A 17,095-nucleotide genomic window follows, 5' to 3' on the forward strand; every position below is an offset into this window, starting at 1 on the left:
CACAATGATTCAGTTTCCTTAAATGTGGCTAAATTTTGTTTTATAGCTTGTAAAATACAGTAAGATATGCTTACGTTGATCTAATTTCTTTTTGTCTGCTGTAAAGTATGATGATTGTTTATCTAGTTGATGACCATAATAAAGAATTCTATCTATCTCTTGTTATGAAAGGACTTTTTTTTAAAATCAAGTTTCAACAAACATTAAAATATATTGATTAGAACTTATTTTTGTCTCCTTTGCCTTTTTACTGATATTTTGAGTTCATATTTCGAGCTTACCCATACGACAGATTTAATCCTCATTCTGAATCATGAAATTTTACATACAAGTAGGAGCTTTTACTCTTGGGTGGCATTGGATGACTGCCAGATTTCCCAGACCACAGAACCTACAATAAATGTATATTTTGCTTCAGGGGAGTGCAGCAGTGACCACAACCCCAAGCATTTGCAACTGTACTGTGCAACTGTAGTTTAGAGCAGGGTTTCTTAACCCTGGGGCCCCAGATGTTGTTGGACTACAACTCCCATCACCCCCAGATATGGCCTTTGTGGCTGAGGATGATGGGTGTTGTAGTCCAAAAAATCTGGGGGCCCAAGGTTAAGAAACCCTGGTTTAGAGATATCCTTTTGATGCTTTTCATAGCCTGCTTAGGTTTTCCCCATCTTGAATGATTTCCTATCATCTTTAAATGTGAGTACTACACTGCTCACCAGATCACTCATGAACAAGTTGTTCCTTGGAAGTTCTGTAAATAATAAAGGTGGTGGTGGTGGTGGAGGAAGAGTTTTCATTCCATCCTAAACATTCTCTTACTTGCTCTAAGCTTAGTTTCTTCCCTTCTCTTGAAGAGCTTGTAAATAATAAAGATGATGATGGTGATGCAAACAAAGTGGTGTGTTGGGGATTTTTTTAAACCCAAAACTGTTATCCACCCTAGGCTCTTGACCGCTAGATTCTTGAGGTGCTGCAATACATAGTCAAAGATCCTGCTTCTGAAAGGGTCTTTATTTGTAAACCTTTTGTTACCCGCGTCCTAAGCCAGAAGAAGGGGAGAGGTGGTCACCAGATCACCACCACACTCAGAGCGAAGAAGCTGGCCAGCTGCTTCCCTCGCCCTTTCCCAAGCGGCTCGCTGTGGGCTACACACACCCCATTCCAGGAGGAGGAGGCCGGCGCGAACAGCACACGCTCGCTTCCCTCCTTCTCCGAAGCGTTTCAACAGCAACAAGACGGGCTGGGCGAGCCAGGCGAGGCCCGCCACGAGCCGGCCTAAGCCCCTCCCTGCGTGCTGCCATAGAGACGGTCTCTATGGAAGGGAGGAGGGAGAGAAGTTGAAGGCAGCAGCGGTGGTTATGTCAGGCGGGCGGGCGGAGGATGCAGCGGCGGGAGGAGGAGCAGGCGCAGCAGCGGCGGCGGCGGCACCACAACCAGGGAGCCATGCAGCGCTGTGGAGCGGGGTCCTCCTGCTCCCATCCCCAGAGCCGGCGCAGCGGAGCCGCCCTCACCACCCTCCTGCTGACAGGTTGGTCTCTGTGGAGGAGCCCCCTCCCCGCTTGGGAGCAGCCCCCCTCGCCCGGACTGCGCATCCTCCGGCCACGGCCTGCCGCCCTGCTCCCCTCCCTCCTGCCAGCCGCGGAGCAATGCTTGAGCCACGGAAGCGCGGGCGGGCGGGCGCTCTCGCTCCCCAATTCTGGGCGGCTGGATCGCAGCCTTCTTCTGCCGCCCGGGTTGTCCCCATCAGCCGCAGCTCCTGATTAGTCGGAGCGCCTCCCTCTCTCCTTTCCCCGAGGCAGTTGCCACGGGAGGCTTCTTCCTTTTTTGGCCATGGGAGTTTCTGAAGCCTCCCAGGGGGACAAAGCAGATTTGACGGGAGGAGGTGGAGGAGGAGGCTAGAATATCTCAAAAGCAACCATAGGTGGTGATGAGGTTCATCATGGCATCTCCTTCCCTGGCTGACTGCAGCTGCTCCTTAAAGACAAAACCATTTTTTAATTTAAACCCACATGTTTTGGGTTCTTTTTAAAAAATATGGCATCTTAAGGATTAACACAGTTACTGTAGCGCCAGCTTTCGTGCACTAGACCAGATGCTGAAATATTGGTTAGCTTTTAAGGTGCCACAAGACTCCTAGGCTGTTGCAGCAAAAACATCCAACAGGGTACCCTCCCTGGATTTTGTGTATTACAGATTTTCAAAAAAGTCTAACCTTCCTTTGTAACAGCAGAGCAGTTGAGAGTAATAGAAAATGAACTCATAAAGTAAGGATAGTTGAACGTGGATTAGGTATTGGAATACTGAATCTCTAATAGTAGGGGTTGATGTTTGCAGTTTAAAAGCCTAGCTTTTAAACTAGACTTGTGGTTTTAAATGGTTTTAAGGTTTTAATTTCTGTTTTAGTTTGTTTTATGTTGCTGGCCTGCCCAGAGACAGAAGTTTGGGGCAGTGTACAAATATAGTAAGTAAGTAAATAAATATATGAAGAAAAGTAAAATGCCTAACATTCATCGGTTACATTTCAGAGTAAAGTAGGTATTGTTTGAAATACTAAATCTCAGAATGAAAAGATGCATTTATATTGAGAAGGGTCTGAAGTCGTTTTTCCCTCTTTACCTGAGATCCATGCCAGGTTGTGTGTGTTTTGTTGTGTACTTATATGCATGCCTACTCAGAAGTAAATTCCATTAATTCAATAAGAATTAATCCCTTTGGGTATAGAATTGCAGCCTTAAATCACCCTTAATGGTGTGGCCATCATATCTAGAATGGTAAGGGTTGACGCTTGCAGAACATGAAGAAAAATGAGGTAAAATTTCTGATGTTCATTGATGATGGTTGATGTATACTGTGTTCCTGTATGACTGGCTACCCACCAGCAATGTTTATGTGTTGGCTCAGTGCTTGGAATAGCAGGCACCTTTTCATATCTTTGGTTATGATGACACAACCCAGGGAAATTGGAGGAATGGGGACTATTTAAATGCCTGCCCAAATTACAAAATAGGAAACGGTCTCCAGAGCAAACAAATCATATTTAGGTCTGATATTGCATAGAACAGATTCAGAGTGTAGGGTGCTAGGAAGTGAAGTAGTGTATTGATTTTCTGGTGTTTTACTGGAAGGTGGTAATATACAAGCATTTGCCTGTACCTCAAAGACTGGTAATATTTGCTGCTGCTTGTGCTGTGTTTTGTTTTGTTTATTTGAGAGATTTAGATCCTGCAACCCTCATATGAGCCTAGAGCAGCTAAACAAAACAATATTCAATGAGACCAGTAAAAACAAAATGCAATGTAAAAACAGCAGTGTAGTATTGCCTTATAATATATTGTCTTGAGGTTTTCTTATCTACAGAATTATGAGGAAAAAATGGAGGATACATGGGTCAGATACTCAAACAGAAAACAGCAAAGTATCTAAAGCAAGCTTGGCTCTCAGTCCATTCCTTTCTGATTTATATGTTTTAAAGAGCATTTCAAAGTGAGCTTCTGACAATTCCTCTTTCAGCCAAATAACTTAGTTTTTAACTGTTTACAGTTTGCTAGACTTCTCAAAAGGCACTGCAAATGTTTAGATCAATCATACCCTAACTTATGTGGATCAGTAAAGATGCCTGCAGTGGTGAAAGTAGGGGGAGACCCTCTCAAAGCAATTTGCAGGGAGGAGGTGCTGATTCTTCCAAGGCTAACTGATGTCTATATATGGATTCTAAGCACTATCCACAACCCAGTCAACCCAAATGCTGGGATGGAAGCCACGATGCACCCTGATACTAATGCCTGTGAGTGTGCTACAGCTGTGGCAACAGTGCTAGAGCATTATGGGGTTGCATATTATAGGACTATACTATAATAAGTGATTTAGAGAGGCTTAAGGTTCAATGAAGCAGGGAAGTAACTTGCCTACGGAGCAAGAGGTTGTCGGTTCGAATCCTTGCTGGTATGTTTCCCAGACTATGCGAAACACCTATATCGAGCAGCAGCGGTATAGGAAGATGCTGAAAGACAGCATCTCATATTGTGTGGGAAATGGCAATGGTAAACCCCTCCAGTATTCTACCAAAGAAAACCACATGGCTCTGTGGTCACCAGGAGTCGACACCGACTCGACAGCACAACTTTACTTTAAGGTTCGATGAAGTTGGCTTTGACTGTTATATAAAACTGTCCACTTTTAGGAGGCAATGCAAGAAGAGTATCATTACCTCAGCATAGTTAAAACAAAAACAATTTGAGATGAAACTAGTATATACCTACACAGGTTAGTTCTCTCCAGCATGCTCCTTTTTTGAGCTTCTCGGGCCACATGGACTTTTCATCTGATCTAAGATTGTGTTTGATCAGAATTCAACCCATCTCCACTTTCTTTTTGAATTCATTCTTGATATAGCATATGAATTGCTCCTGCAGTCCCATACAATCTGATTGAAAGTATAGGAAGCATGGAAGATCTGATCAGGTCTTACCTTAATGGGCAGACCACAGTGGTGTGTTTCCATGCCCCCTGGTAGGGCTGGGAAATCTGTATGAACTATGAAGGCAATTATTTGATTATAATATCAAATACTGTACATTATGATACAGTTTGTTTATGTTGTCTTTGACTGTAAAAGGTTCATTGTACACTATGGTTTGAATAAGAACAAGTCTAGATAGATTAAAAAGGTTGTAGGAGCTGATCTGGAAATATTGAGTATTGCATTCACTGTGCTATTGCCTCCTTTGCTAAGGCAAGGAATTGTTTTTGTTGGTAATGTGTTGGAAGTAATGCTCTCATTTTAGGACCTTTTTTGGTGATAAATTATTACCTGTATTACATAGTTGTTGTCGGGGATCCACAGTGTTCCTCTAGACAGCACACCCATTGTGGGGAAATAAGATTTCCCCAGCACTTGAAAAGTAATTTTGAGTTGCTTAGAAAATGTGATTCCTCTTTCCTTAAATACAATCATCTTGTTTGTGAGTGCTGTATGGCTAGCGATTCTGCTGGTATTACAGGTGTCTCATGAATGGAGCCTGGGGCAGGCACCACTATTTTGAAATAATTAATACAAGTCCTTATTCTCCATCTCTGTCACTTTGTGGCTTTAAAGTATCCCCCCCACCCTTTTGCGCCCAAATTCTTTAGCGGCTGGGTACTGCCGCCTAATGGTGCAGCGGGAAATGACTTGCCTAGCAAGCATGAGCTTGCCAGTTCGAATCCCCGCTGGTATGTTTCCCAGACGATGCGAAGCACCTATATCAAGCAGCAGCAATATAGGAAGATGATGAAAGGTATCATCTCATACTGCGCAGGAGATGGCAATAGTAAACCCCTCCTGTATTCTACCAAAGACAGCCACAGGGCTCTGTGGTCTCCAGGAGTCAACACCGACTCGAGGGCACACTTTACCTTTTACTCAGCACTTGTTCCACTCCAAGCACAGACTTCTTATGCAGCCATTTAAGCTCTCCTTCCCCAAAGGGGGAGGTGTTACCTACTATCTGGAAATGTTTTACTCCCTCCCCTATTGCTTGAAAGAAAAAAAAACCCCAGTTTATAGTCTTCTCTCCCACAACTCTATCTTCCTTCTGTTACTTGTCGATAGATATAGCACTACTGCTTTGCTTCTTTACTAGTATCCAGGGGCATAACTATAATTGAGCAAGAGGGTTCAAAGAACACTGGCCCCCAGCTCCTGAGGGCCCTCCAGTTCCACCCCTCCCTATTTTCTTCATTATCTCTCTCACTCTGGGGGGCGGCCAGAGAGAAGGATGAACACAGGCCCCTTCTCCCCTAGCTACACCCCTGCTAGTATCCCCCCATTCCCCCACCCCACCCCGAAGCTAGCTTTCCTTGTCTAACCTTCCCTTCATGGCCATCTATGGGTAAAAGTGTATAGACCTATTCATATTTGTAGTCTATCCTATCCCTTAACATAGTGTACAATTAAATGATAACATACAGTTGGGCCTCGATATTAGCGGATTCATTATCCGCGGATCCCCCCCCTCATATTTTTATACTGCTTGATATGTACATTTCTAGGCAGTGTACAAAATTCAACACAATATTTGAAAATCAGCACAGATTAAAATTCACAGAACAATTAAAACAGTAGCATAAAACCGAAATAAAAACAGTAGCATAAAACAATGATTAAAGCAAATTATTAAAATTCTAATTTATGTATTCATTTATTGCATTTATATATTACCTAGTATAAAAATCTCAAGGCAGTGTACAGAATTAAAACAAAATAGAATATAAAACATTAAAATTCATTAAAAAATAACACATTAAAATTTAAAAGTTTAAATTTCAAACTTTTAAAAGTTTTGAAAATTAAAAGCGTGTGAGAACAGGTGAGTCTTGAGGCCTTCCTGAAAACAAACAGAGGAGATGCTCTTATTTCAGTGGGGAGCATATTCCAAAGTCTCAGGGTAGCCACAGAGAAAACCTGGTCCTGGGTTGCCACCAAACGAGCTGGTGGCAACTGTAACCGGACCTCTCCAGAAGATCATAATAGGCGGCAGGATTCATGACAAAGGAGGTGCTCTTTTAAATAGCCTGGACCCAAGCCTTTAAGGGCTTTATAGGTATTAACCAGCACTTTGTATTTCACACGGAAACATATTGGCACCAGTGCAGTTCCCTTAAAAACGGTGTTAAGTGGTCCCTTTGGGATGTCCCAGAGACCAATCTGACTGCTGCATTATGTACTAATTGTAGTTTCCAGACTATGTACAAAGGCACCCCCACGTAGAGTGCACTACGGTAGTCAAGTCTGGAAGTTACCAGCAAATGTACCACTGTTTTAAGGTTATTTACCTCCAGAAATGGACATAGCTGTCATATCAGCTGAAACTGATAAAAAGCGCTCCTGGCCACTGCCTCAGCCTGAGAAACCGAGGAGAGCTTTGGGTCCAGGAGCACTCCCAACATACCTGATCTTTCAGGGAGAGTGTAACTCCATCCAGAACAGGCAGATCTAAACCATCTCTTGAGTCCCAACCCCCGACATTCAGTACCTCCATCTTATTTGGATTCAACTTCAGTTTGTTATCCCTCATCCAGCCCACTACTGCCTCCAAGCAGGCATTTAGAGAAAATATGCCATTTCCTGAAGTGGTTGACATGGAGAAATAGATCTGGGTGTCATTGGCATATTGATAACACCAAGCACCAAATCTCCTGATTAGGGATGTGCCCGAAAATTATTCAGCGCTGGTGGGGGTGGTACTTTAAGGGCGGCGGAGGGTGTACTCACTCCTCCCACTGCATTTCCCCCACCGGCGCTCCATTATTTTCAAGCCCATCGGGGCAGCAGCGTTCCTCCCTGCCACCCCGTTGCCCTCATTGGCTGGAAGTAGCAATTGCATGTGCGCCCATCATGCATATGCGTGTGCATGGCAGATGGCCATGTGTGTGCACACAAGAGGTGCACGCGCGATTGCTACTTCTGGCTGATGAGGGCAACGGGGTGGCAGGGTTGAGTACACCCTCCCCCGCCCTTAAAGTACCACTCCCGCCAGCACCAAAATGCTGACCCTCCCCCGAGCTGAAACGTTTCAGAGGCCTTTATAATGTTAAAAGGCACTGAAGACAGTATGGAGCCTTGTGGAACTCCACTGTTTAGTCCCCCACCACCAGCAACCTGGGCCACTCCAATGCCAACTCAACAACCAGGTCTGTCAGCTCAGTTAGGGACTCCATTGGGGAGCGGGGTGATTGGTACACCAGCAGAAGTCCCAGTCTATTCATGGTCCCTAAACTTAGGTTCATACATTCAATATAGGACAAATCCCTGACAGAGATCCTGGTAAGGGAAATGGTAGTCTTATAGGCCACAGCCACCCCACCTCCCTACCCACATCCTCTCACCTGCTCCACCATAGAGTAATCCTCTTGGAGAAGCTGGGTCCAAACCAGACCATAAGCCTCTCCTGACCAGGTCTCCATAATACATACCAAGTCTGCTCCTTCATCAGTAATGAAGTCATGGACTACCTCGGATTTATTTTGAACTGACCTGACATTACACAGTAATACGGTGAGGTTCTGTGGGTGGTTGGCATTGCTCTCCAAGGTCAAAGAGGTTCTAGGCCTGCTGGAAGGGGTAACAGCAATTGAATTTCTGAATGTTTCCCCCGTTACAGCCTGCTGGCCTACTAATGCCATATCTTTGTCGATTCACCACCACCACCACTGGTATTACTGCCCCAGTGTTGTCCCCCACCTTTCCATCTCTGTTCAACCCAAGACACATACCTGTACCAGGCCTAACTAAGTACTAGGCAACAATGAAGTGACTGCTTCCTTCCAGCAGTCCAAGATAATAGGTTGGCCCCAGCCCTCAGTCCCACCACCAAAGGCTGTCTGTCCCCTTTTGGCAGCTGGCTTAGGTGGGGCGGCCACTCCTCAGTGCTCCTTGCCCTTATAAGGGCTAGGAGTTCAAAAGCCTGACTGACTATTGGTAGTAGCTCTTACCTACTACCAATCAGGCCAGCCCTCCCAGGTGAAAGAAAATACAGCACAATTAAAGTGAGCTAACACACCAGAGAGCAGCCTGCAAAGGGGAGAAACACACAGGAGCTGTTGCCAAAAATCCCTCTAGCCCATCCAAGAAAGGTGGGGAAGGGAGGAGGACACCAGCTGAAACAGACTGCTTACCCCCACAACGTGCCATCATTCACCTTCTGGGCTGTGCCTTGGTGCTGATCGCCTTTATAAGGATTTACATATTCGCGGTCGGGTAAAAGACACCCAACCTCAGCATATGTGTGTGTCGGGGGGAGAGCATGTCGACCTTGCATATCTGTGGGTTGGGGTGGCCGGAAATGACCATGGAGGTCATTTCTGGCTGCCATTTTGTGTCTCAGAGCCTGGAAACTGAGGTTCACTGCTTTCCTGTAGTGTCACTGTAGTGTGTGGACATGATTACCATAAATTTCGATATAGACTTTATGTGCTCTGTTTTGATATACAGTCCTTGGACTCTATAATTCATATGATCATTTCTACTGTGTATTCTATTGTTGTATATATCATTGTTCTATTTATATCCAATTGATTCATATTGAGTACACTTTACAATATAACGTTTTCCATCATATTGTGATTTCCCCCCCATCGGCTAGTTTCATGGGGGGATCTTTTTGGCTTTTTTTTTTTTTTTTTTTTGGTGGTACATGCATATAGATCCCACTGCACTATATTATTATTACATTTATATCCCGCTCTTCCTCCAAAGAGCCCAGAGCGGTGTACTACATACTTCTCTTTCACAACAACCCTGTGAAGTAGGTTAGGCTGAGAGAGAAGTGACTGGCCCAGAGTCACCCAGCTAGTTTCATGGCTGAATGGGGATTTGAACTCGGGTCTCCCCGGTCCTAGTCCAGCACTCTAACCACTACACCACGCTGGCTCCACGCTGGCTAATATTTTGCTTTGGTCATTTCTGGCCACCATTTTGTGTCTCGGAGCCTCAAAATGGCTCCTTTAAAAAAAAAACACCAGAAAACCTTGGCAGTTTTTGGCCTATTTCAGGCCAATTCGGGGGCATTCCTGAGCACAGCACGACTCGCGGGGAGCAGCAAAGCATGGTAAAGTGCTTCCCCCCACATTCTCCCCCCCCAAAAAAAAATTTGGCTGATTTTCAGAAATTTTTGAAAATTACTTTGAAAGGGAACCCAACCGCTGTGAACCCATAGCCCCCCAATGCCTCAATATTCGTGGTTTCCATATCGTGGTTGCAGTTGGGAACAGAATCCCCGCAAATAGGTCCTCCTGTACAGATCCTCCTGTACATACAACTCACTGTACAGTATGACAAATATAAGCAATACCTCTTTCATCTTTAATATTTTTGTTTACATTTTATTTTTATTTTTCCACATCCGCGCTGCGGGGAGGGGAGCAGCAAGTGGGATCTTTAAGAGGAGAGCAGGTCCTTACATGCTCTCTACTGCCGCATGCAGCTTCCTGCTGCTGTAGCACTTGTCCCAAGGAGCTGCACATGACGCCAGCACGGCATGGTATTCGCGTGCGTGCTGGTGCCACAAGCCGGTACTTGGGATGAGCACCACTGCAGCAGGAAGCTGCATGCTGTGGCAGAGAGTAGGTAAGGACCTGCTTTCCTCTTATTTAAAGATCACACTTGCCGCTCACTGCTCCCCTCCCCATGGTCCTGAACCTGTTAGCATCTCGAAAAGGACACATTGTTGAAACAGCATCTAATTCCGGGAAGCTGTTGTGGTCTTATAGTTTGTGATATTTTTGTTCTGTTGTTTGTACATATCTAGATCACTATATATAAATCATTGATCTACTTTCAATATAATTTATATTCACATATTTAGGTTTGGGGTTGTTATTGTTTTTAGTTATATTATCAGGATCTGTTGTTTTGGTTTTTAGAATCTCGTCCAAACCAGTTTGGCACTATACCGGTGCATGAACCTTAGTTCACATCCCTAATCATGGTACACATATATAGCACCTGTATATACACAAAAACAAAATCAGTATCATATATGGCAAAATCCAATATTTTTTCACAGTCCAGAGAAAACAAAGCAAGAAGAAAAGGAAGGGAAAGCGAAGAGAAAAGAAGGAAAATGCTGGAACCCAGAAGTTTGTGTGGAGCAAATATTGCTCAATTAATTAATAAAATAGATGCCATAGTGAGACAATCATAAAGCGTATGGGACCAGTGTGTATTAAAGCACAACAGAGCAAGTTTTTCACACGAGGCCAAACACTGTATCTGTTCCGGGCCATTCTGTTTGATAGAGTTATTTAATGCACTTGTGGAGAGTTCTGCAAGTTCACCATCATACACCATTTTGTGTATGATGGTGAACTTGCAAATCTCTGTGGATAATTCTTTAACTACCAGAACACACTGTAGTCCACTTTCTCATGCTAATTGGGCAGTTTGTTAGGACACCCTGAAACCAGCCCTGCACTTGAATAAAGCAGTCCTGAAACACATTGAGTTTTTTTCATCAATAATGCATGACAGAGAGAGATTGGCCAGAGACTGCTGACAGCCTCAGGGTCAGCTGCAGAGGTCCAGTAGTACCAGTTCAATACTGTTTTAGAAGAAATACCAAGATAAAGGATTAGATCTAAAGGCACCCTTCTACATGCAGAAGCTGCTTTCTGTTCAAAGAGCTACTTTAGTTGTTTCACTCCATAAATAGTTCTGGCTTGAATCACTGTGGTTTTTCACAGGAGAGAGAGAGAGAGAGAGAGAGAGAGAGAGTGTGGCTGTTTGCTCTTTGTCTTAGAACTCATGATCTCTCATGGGGTCAATCTAATTTAAAAAAATAAATAAAACAACCTTACATGAGTCTGTAACGTTTTGGAGTAATATATACACTGCAGCCCATAACATGATCCATAAGCTCATCTCAGAAAAAGCATGGTGATGCCCCTCATTTAGAAAAATAATTTAAATGAGACTGAGCATACTTTTTCAAAATTGACCATCAAGCCAGTCTTTTATTTTGATATATTCTTTGAACATGAAAGTTTTCACTTGCAACATTGGCCACCATTAGTTTCAGGAACAATAAGAGCATTACAGTAATGTACTCTACGTATTAATACTTTTTCATTTATATTTCATACTAACTCAAGGTCTTTAAGGTTGCAGTCTTGTGGACACTTACGTGGGAGCAAGCCCCATTTAACTTATTAAAAGATACTTCCAGAATACATGCATAAATTGGGCTGAATAGCAAGGTACATCTGCACAATCCCCACCACACGTTAAGGTCATCCGAGGAGGTCTGTCTTTAGTTACCACCCACATGTCTGGTGGCAACTCTGAGGCGGGCCTTTTCTGTAGCTGCTCCTGGGCTGTGGAATGCACTCCCGGCAGAAATCCATAATCTGAGTTCATTATGAGCCTTCAGGAGAGCCCTTAAGACCTATCTGTTTGATTTGGCCTTCCAGGGTTTTTAAACTGTTTTTAAACCATAAAGGTTCAGTCTGGATTTCCAGGGTTTTACAAATTGTTTTAATTATGGTTTTATGTTGTTTTTACAGTGTTTGATTTTAATTTTATGTTGATTTTACAGTGTTTGTTATCTCTCTTTGTAAACCACCCTGAGCCATTTTTGGAAGGGCGGTATAGAAATCGAATTAATAATAATAATAATAATAGTTAATTGATTTTAGTTTGTTTTAATGTAAACCGCCCTGAGCCATTTTTGGAAGGGCAGTAGAGAAATGAAATGAAATGAAATGAAATCAATCAATAAATATTCTTGATAAAATTCCTTCTTTGTGCAGAATTTGCACACACACACACAGAGGAAATATTTAAAAGCAGGGAAATGAAACTTATAAATCTTCTTACATAGAAAAAAGATTCAGGTAGTTAAACCCAGTCTTTCTTCTATTCCCTCACATTTTCTTGTTCCTATTGACATTAGACTCAGCTTTCAAGGTGACTGTATGGTATTCTTTCCGCAGCTGAATGCTTGCATTTAGAAATTCTATCTGTATACCACCTCTAACATCCTTCATAGAGTTGTGGGGGCTGGGGGAATACTTTTAGAAAATATATATTAAAAATATTTCCTCAAGTTTGACTTGGCTGAACATCTTAATTTTAGAATAACGTTAAATTTATTTCATGTCACTCATCTTTGTTTCTTTATTTGTTTTGAAATTCAGAAGTTGAAAAGCAGGGAGTCTGACTTGTGGCTGTTGATTTCTGAGTTGATGTGACATTAATTCCTTTATCTTGCATCTGTTTTAATTTGGAAAGCTTTTTTGTTACACTCTGCTGATGGCATAAATGGAGCAGTTAAATGGAAGACTAAGCAAGTCATCAGTTATGTTAGCAGTAGCATAAAGGCTGCTGAGAAGAATGGTGAGTTTAGGTTGCAAATGTTCGGGATTAATCAACCTCTGCTTGAATATTACATTTGATGTATCAGTTGTGTGCATTTTGCTAATAACGTGGCATAGATAAGTGATAAGTGTGTAATGTTTTAATTGTCTAAGCTTAAGATTTCCCCATTCTAATATTTTGTTTTCCACTGCATTTTCAGTCATACTTTGTGGATTATTTTGCTCAGCATAATGGCTCATTGTAAAATACTGCATATTCCTTGTCAGTTGTGGCTACCTAAAGCACATTTACAATCTGCTGAATTGATTCTAATAATTAATAATAATGATGATGATAATAATAATAATAAACTAATAAGCCTGTCATTTTTATTACACATTTGTAGCAACTGACATAAAATATTGTAGATCATTATTTTAAAGTGTTGGGACCAGTTGGAGAAATAAAATACTCTTGGGAAATTGAAATTATTATGTTAAGTGTTTTTTAAGGTGCCTGAGAAGAATTGTGTTTATTTATTTTTAATATTTATACTCTGTCTTTCTGCCTCATCTTCAAGACAGTTTACAGTCCAAGATTTTTTTAAAATTGGAAAAAATTCACACAAATTACAGTCAATCTTAGAAAAAGAAACAAAGCAAAACACACGGTAGCAGAACCAGGATCAACAAAATAGGCAGATAACAAATGGCCAAAAGATGTTGTTACTCATCCAAAGCTTGAGAACATAAAATAGTTTTAACTTGGTGCCTAAAAGATAGGGCAGACACCTTGACGGCACACTTTACTTTTATTTTACCACGTGTTCTATCCCCAGTTGTCGATCATCCAGGCTCTGAAGGTGGGGGCACCTGGAGCAGAGCCTGAGATGATTACCTCCGTGAAGAGAGAGATTCATACAGGAGAAGGCTCTCCTTCAGATACACTGATCCCAGGTCATGTAGAGCTTAAACGGCACCTGGAAATGTACTCAGAACCATTTCAGATCTGTAAGTGCTAGTGAGATAGGGTATAGATAACAGCCTGGCTGCCATATTCTGAATCAGTGGAAGTTTCCAAACGTTCATCAAAGGCAGCCTCATGTATAATGCATTGCAGAAATCCAACTTGTCTGTTACCAAAACATGACAGGATACACATGCTAATGGAGCTGTAAGGCTCCATTGCAGGACTTCAGCAAAGTCTGAAGGAGCCCCAATGCCTTTAAAACTGGCAGCTGCACAAACAGTATCACCATATTTATCTCCTTTGTTGCAAATGGGGATAAAGGTGGTAATGCTGTTTGTGCAGCACAGGCATTGGTTTTTAAAGGTGTTGGGGCTATCTTTTGACTTTGCTGCAGCCCCACACCAGGCATACTTGTTGCTCCATTAGTGTGTACATCGTGTTAGTCATTGAAAGCCACTAAGAGGATCAAAAAGGTTGCACTCCCATGTCTTTCTTGCAGCGTAGGTCATCCACCAGAGCGACCAAGGCACAAAACAGTGCTGGAAGCCAGATTGAAATGGGTCTAGATAATTCATATCATCCAATAAGGCTTGAGCTACCACCACTCATTCAAACACCTTGTCTGGAAAGGGAATAGTTGGCACACTTGTCTGGGTCCAAGGAGGGCTTCTTCAGAAGCATTCTTGCAGCTACCGTCTTCAGAATCTTGGCTTCTTGTGACACACTTAAGACATTCATTTAGATCTTTGTGCCACTATAATGGTTAAAACTCACTATTTCTGGTAATAAAAGTCACAGAAGTAGTCTTCGAGTATAAGCACTTCTACTAGAACTTCTAGTATATAATTATAGTCTATACTTCTAGTATAGTATATACTATACTTGTAGTACATACTTCTAGTATAGTATATATAGTAAGAAATACTGTATTATTTTCTAGGAAGGTTGTGTTTTTCTGATAACATGGAAATGTTCTTGTGGTCCACATTTGTAGAAATAAGATTATTTGTTGGAGGCCAGATCTACATTCCTGAAAACCTTGCACATGTCTTTCGTTACTTAATGGCAAGCATGGTGAGGTAACCCGACTGCTGGATGTCTTGGAGCCCTATAAAGATTATGTTGGTGTGGTCATCACACTGTTGTAACAGAAGGAAAGGGTTCTGGTATAAATAGTTGTGAAGGACAATGGCATCAGGGACCATAAATTGCTTTATATTATTCTGGCAGCTATAGCAGTGGCCTCATACATGACATAGCAGTCATGATGTTTTAAGCATGAAGGGGTCATTATGATCAGGAGAAGAAAGGAGAGCCAGAATGAATGAGAGGCAATGAAACACACGGTGGATGGGGCATCCTCAGTTGCACTGCCACCAGGTAGGGAGAGTCTGGTGGGCTAATTGAACTCCTCTGGCTGGAACAAATGGAGTGGGAAAGTAGCAAGAGGAAATGTGGAGGCCAGCTTACATGATACAGTTAATGACTTCTTGAGTCTTTTGTTACCTGGAGATGGAGAGATAAGGGGCGTGTCCACTGACTGTGGGGCAGCTATTACTGTGGTGGTGGGGAACAGAAGAAGTAACGTTGGCAGATCAGCAGGCTGTTACAGGGGAAGGGAACATAGAAATTTACTAGCTGTTCCCCCTCCCGACTGTCCTGCCAGCTCTTTGACCTTGGGGAGCAGTGCCAACCACCCATGGAACCTCACCTTGCTCCTCTGTAATGCCAGGTCGGTCCAGAACAAATCAGAAATCATCCATGATTTGATTCTGGATGAAGGTGCCGACCTAGTATGTATTATAGAGACCTGGTTGTGGGAGGCTGAGGGCCCAGTGTGGTCCCAGCTTCTCCCTCCAGGGTACTCTCTTGAGGAGCGGGTGAGGGACCGTGGGCGGGGAGGTGGAGTGGCTGTGGTCTACAAGAATAATATCCCCCTTACCAGGATCCCTGTTAGAGTGTCAGACCATATCGAATGTGTGTACTTACGTTTGGGGAACAGGGATAGACTGGGGCTTCTTTTGGTGTACTGATCGCCCTGCTGCTCAACGGAGTCCCTAACTGAGCTGGTAGACTTGGTCTCAGGTTTGGTGTTGGAGTCCCCTAGGCTTGTGGTGCTGGGGGACCTCAATGTTCATTTCGAGACCAATTTGTCCGGGGCAGCTCAGGAGTTCATAGCAGCCATGACAACTATGGGCCTATCCCAAGTGGTCTCAGGACCGACGCACACTGCAGGTCACACACTTGATTTGGTCTTTCACTCTGATCAGGGTGGTATTCCGTGGGTGGGGACTCCTGTGATTTCCCCATTGTCATGGACGGACCACCATCTGGTTAAGGTTGGACTCATAGTCACACCCCACCTTCGCAGGGGTGAGGGACCTATTAGGATGGTCTGCCCAAGAAGGTTATTGGAGCCAATGGGATTCCAAGAAGCCTTGGAGGGATTCAGTGTTAGCTCTGCTGGCAATCCTGTTGATGTCCTGGTGCAGAATTGCAACAGCCAACTCACCGGGGCAGTAGACATGATCGCTCCTAAGCGTCCTCTCCAACCTGCTTCAAAACTGGCCCCTTGGTATACGGAAGAACTAAGGGGGCTGAAGCAGCAAGGTAGACGACTGGAGCGCAGGTGGAGAAAGACTCGGCTTGAATCTGACAGATTGCAACATAGAGCTCATTTGAAGACCTATGCTTAGGCAATACGTGCGGCAAAGAAGCGATTCTTTTCTGCCTGTATTGCATCCGCAAGTTCACATCCGGTGGAGTTGTTCAGGGTTGTGAGAGGGCTAGTATGTGCCCCTCTTCCCTTGAATCAGAATTTGGAACCATTGATTACCTGCTGTGATGTGTTTAATGAATTCTTTGTGGGGGAAATCTCTCGTATTCAGGCCAACTTGGATTTTGTCTCCACACTTACTTCAGTATCTGATGTGGAGGTATCCAGCAACTCCTCTTATGTGGTTAGGTTGGATCAGTTCCAGTTTGTGATTCCTAAGGATGTGGACAAGCTGGCTGGAACGGTGCAGCCCACCACCTGTCCTCTTGAGCCTTGCCTGACATGACTTATACTATCTGGCAGGGGGGTTGTTGTAGAAGGCCTGGTAGAGATCATAAATGTATCTCTGAGGGAAGGTAGGATGCCTCCTAGTCTTAAGGAGGCAATTATTAGACCGCTTCTAAAGAAGCCTACCTTGGATCCCTCAGAGTTGAGCAGCTACAGGTCTATCTCCAACCTACCATGGCTGGGCAAGGTAATTGAGAGGGTGGTGGCCTCCCAGCATCAGACAGTCTTGG

General features: G+C 43.4%; 1 protein-coding gene across 3 annotated transcripts in view; it reads left to right on the plus strand.

Annotated features, from left to right (window-relative positions):
- Positions 1–1,195: 1,195 nt before the first annotated feature.
- SGCE (sarcoglycan epsilon) overlaps positions 1,196–17,095 on the plus strand; it is a 52,350-nt gene continuing 36,450 nt past the window's right edge. Inside the window, exon 1 of one of the 3 annotated variants that reach the window (XM_053259070.1) lies at positions 1,196–1,528. In XM_053259070.1, the coding sequence (XP_053115045.1) occupies positions 1,381–1,528 (148 nt within the window). In that variant the 5' untranslated portion in view covers positions 1,196–1,380. The remainder of the gene's footprint in view (positions 1,529–17,095) is intronic. The other 2 variants (XM_053259069.1, XM_053259071.1) reach the window with 2 other exon arrangements.

This window comes from Hemicordylus capensis, chromosome 6 (genome assembly GCF_027244095.1).
Source record: "Hemicordylus capensis ecotype Gifberg chromosome 6, rHemCap1.1.pri, whole genome shotgun sequence".
In the NCBI taxonomy this organism is placed as follows: domain Eukaryota; kingdom Metazoa; phylum Chordata; class Lepidosauria; order Squamata; family Cordylidae; genus Hemicordylus; species Hemicordylus capensis.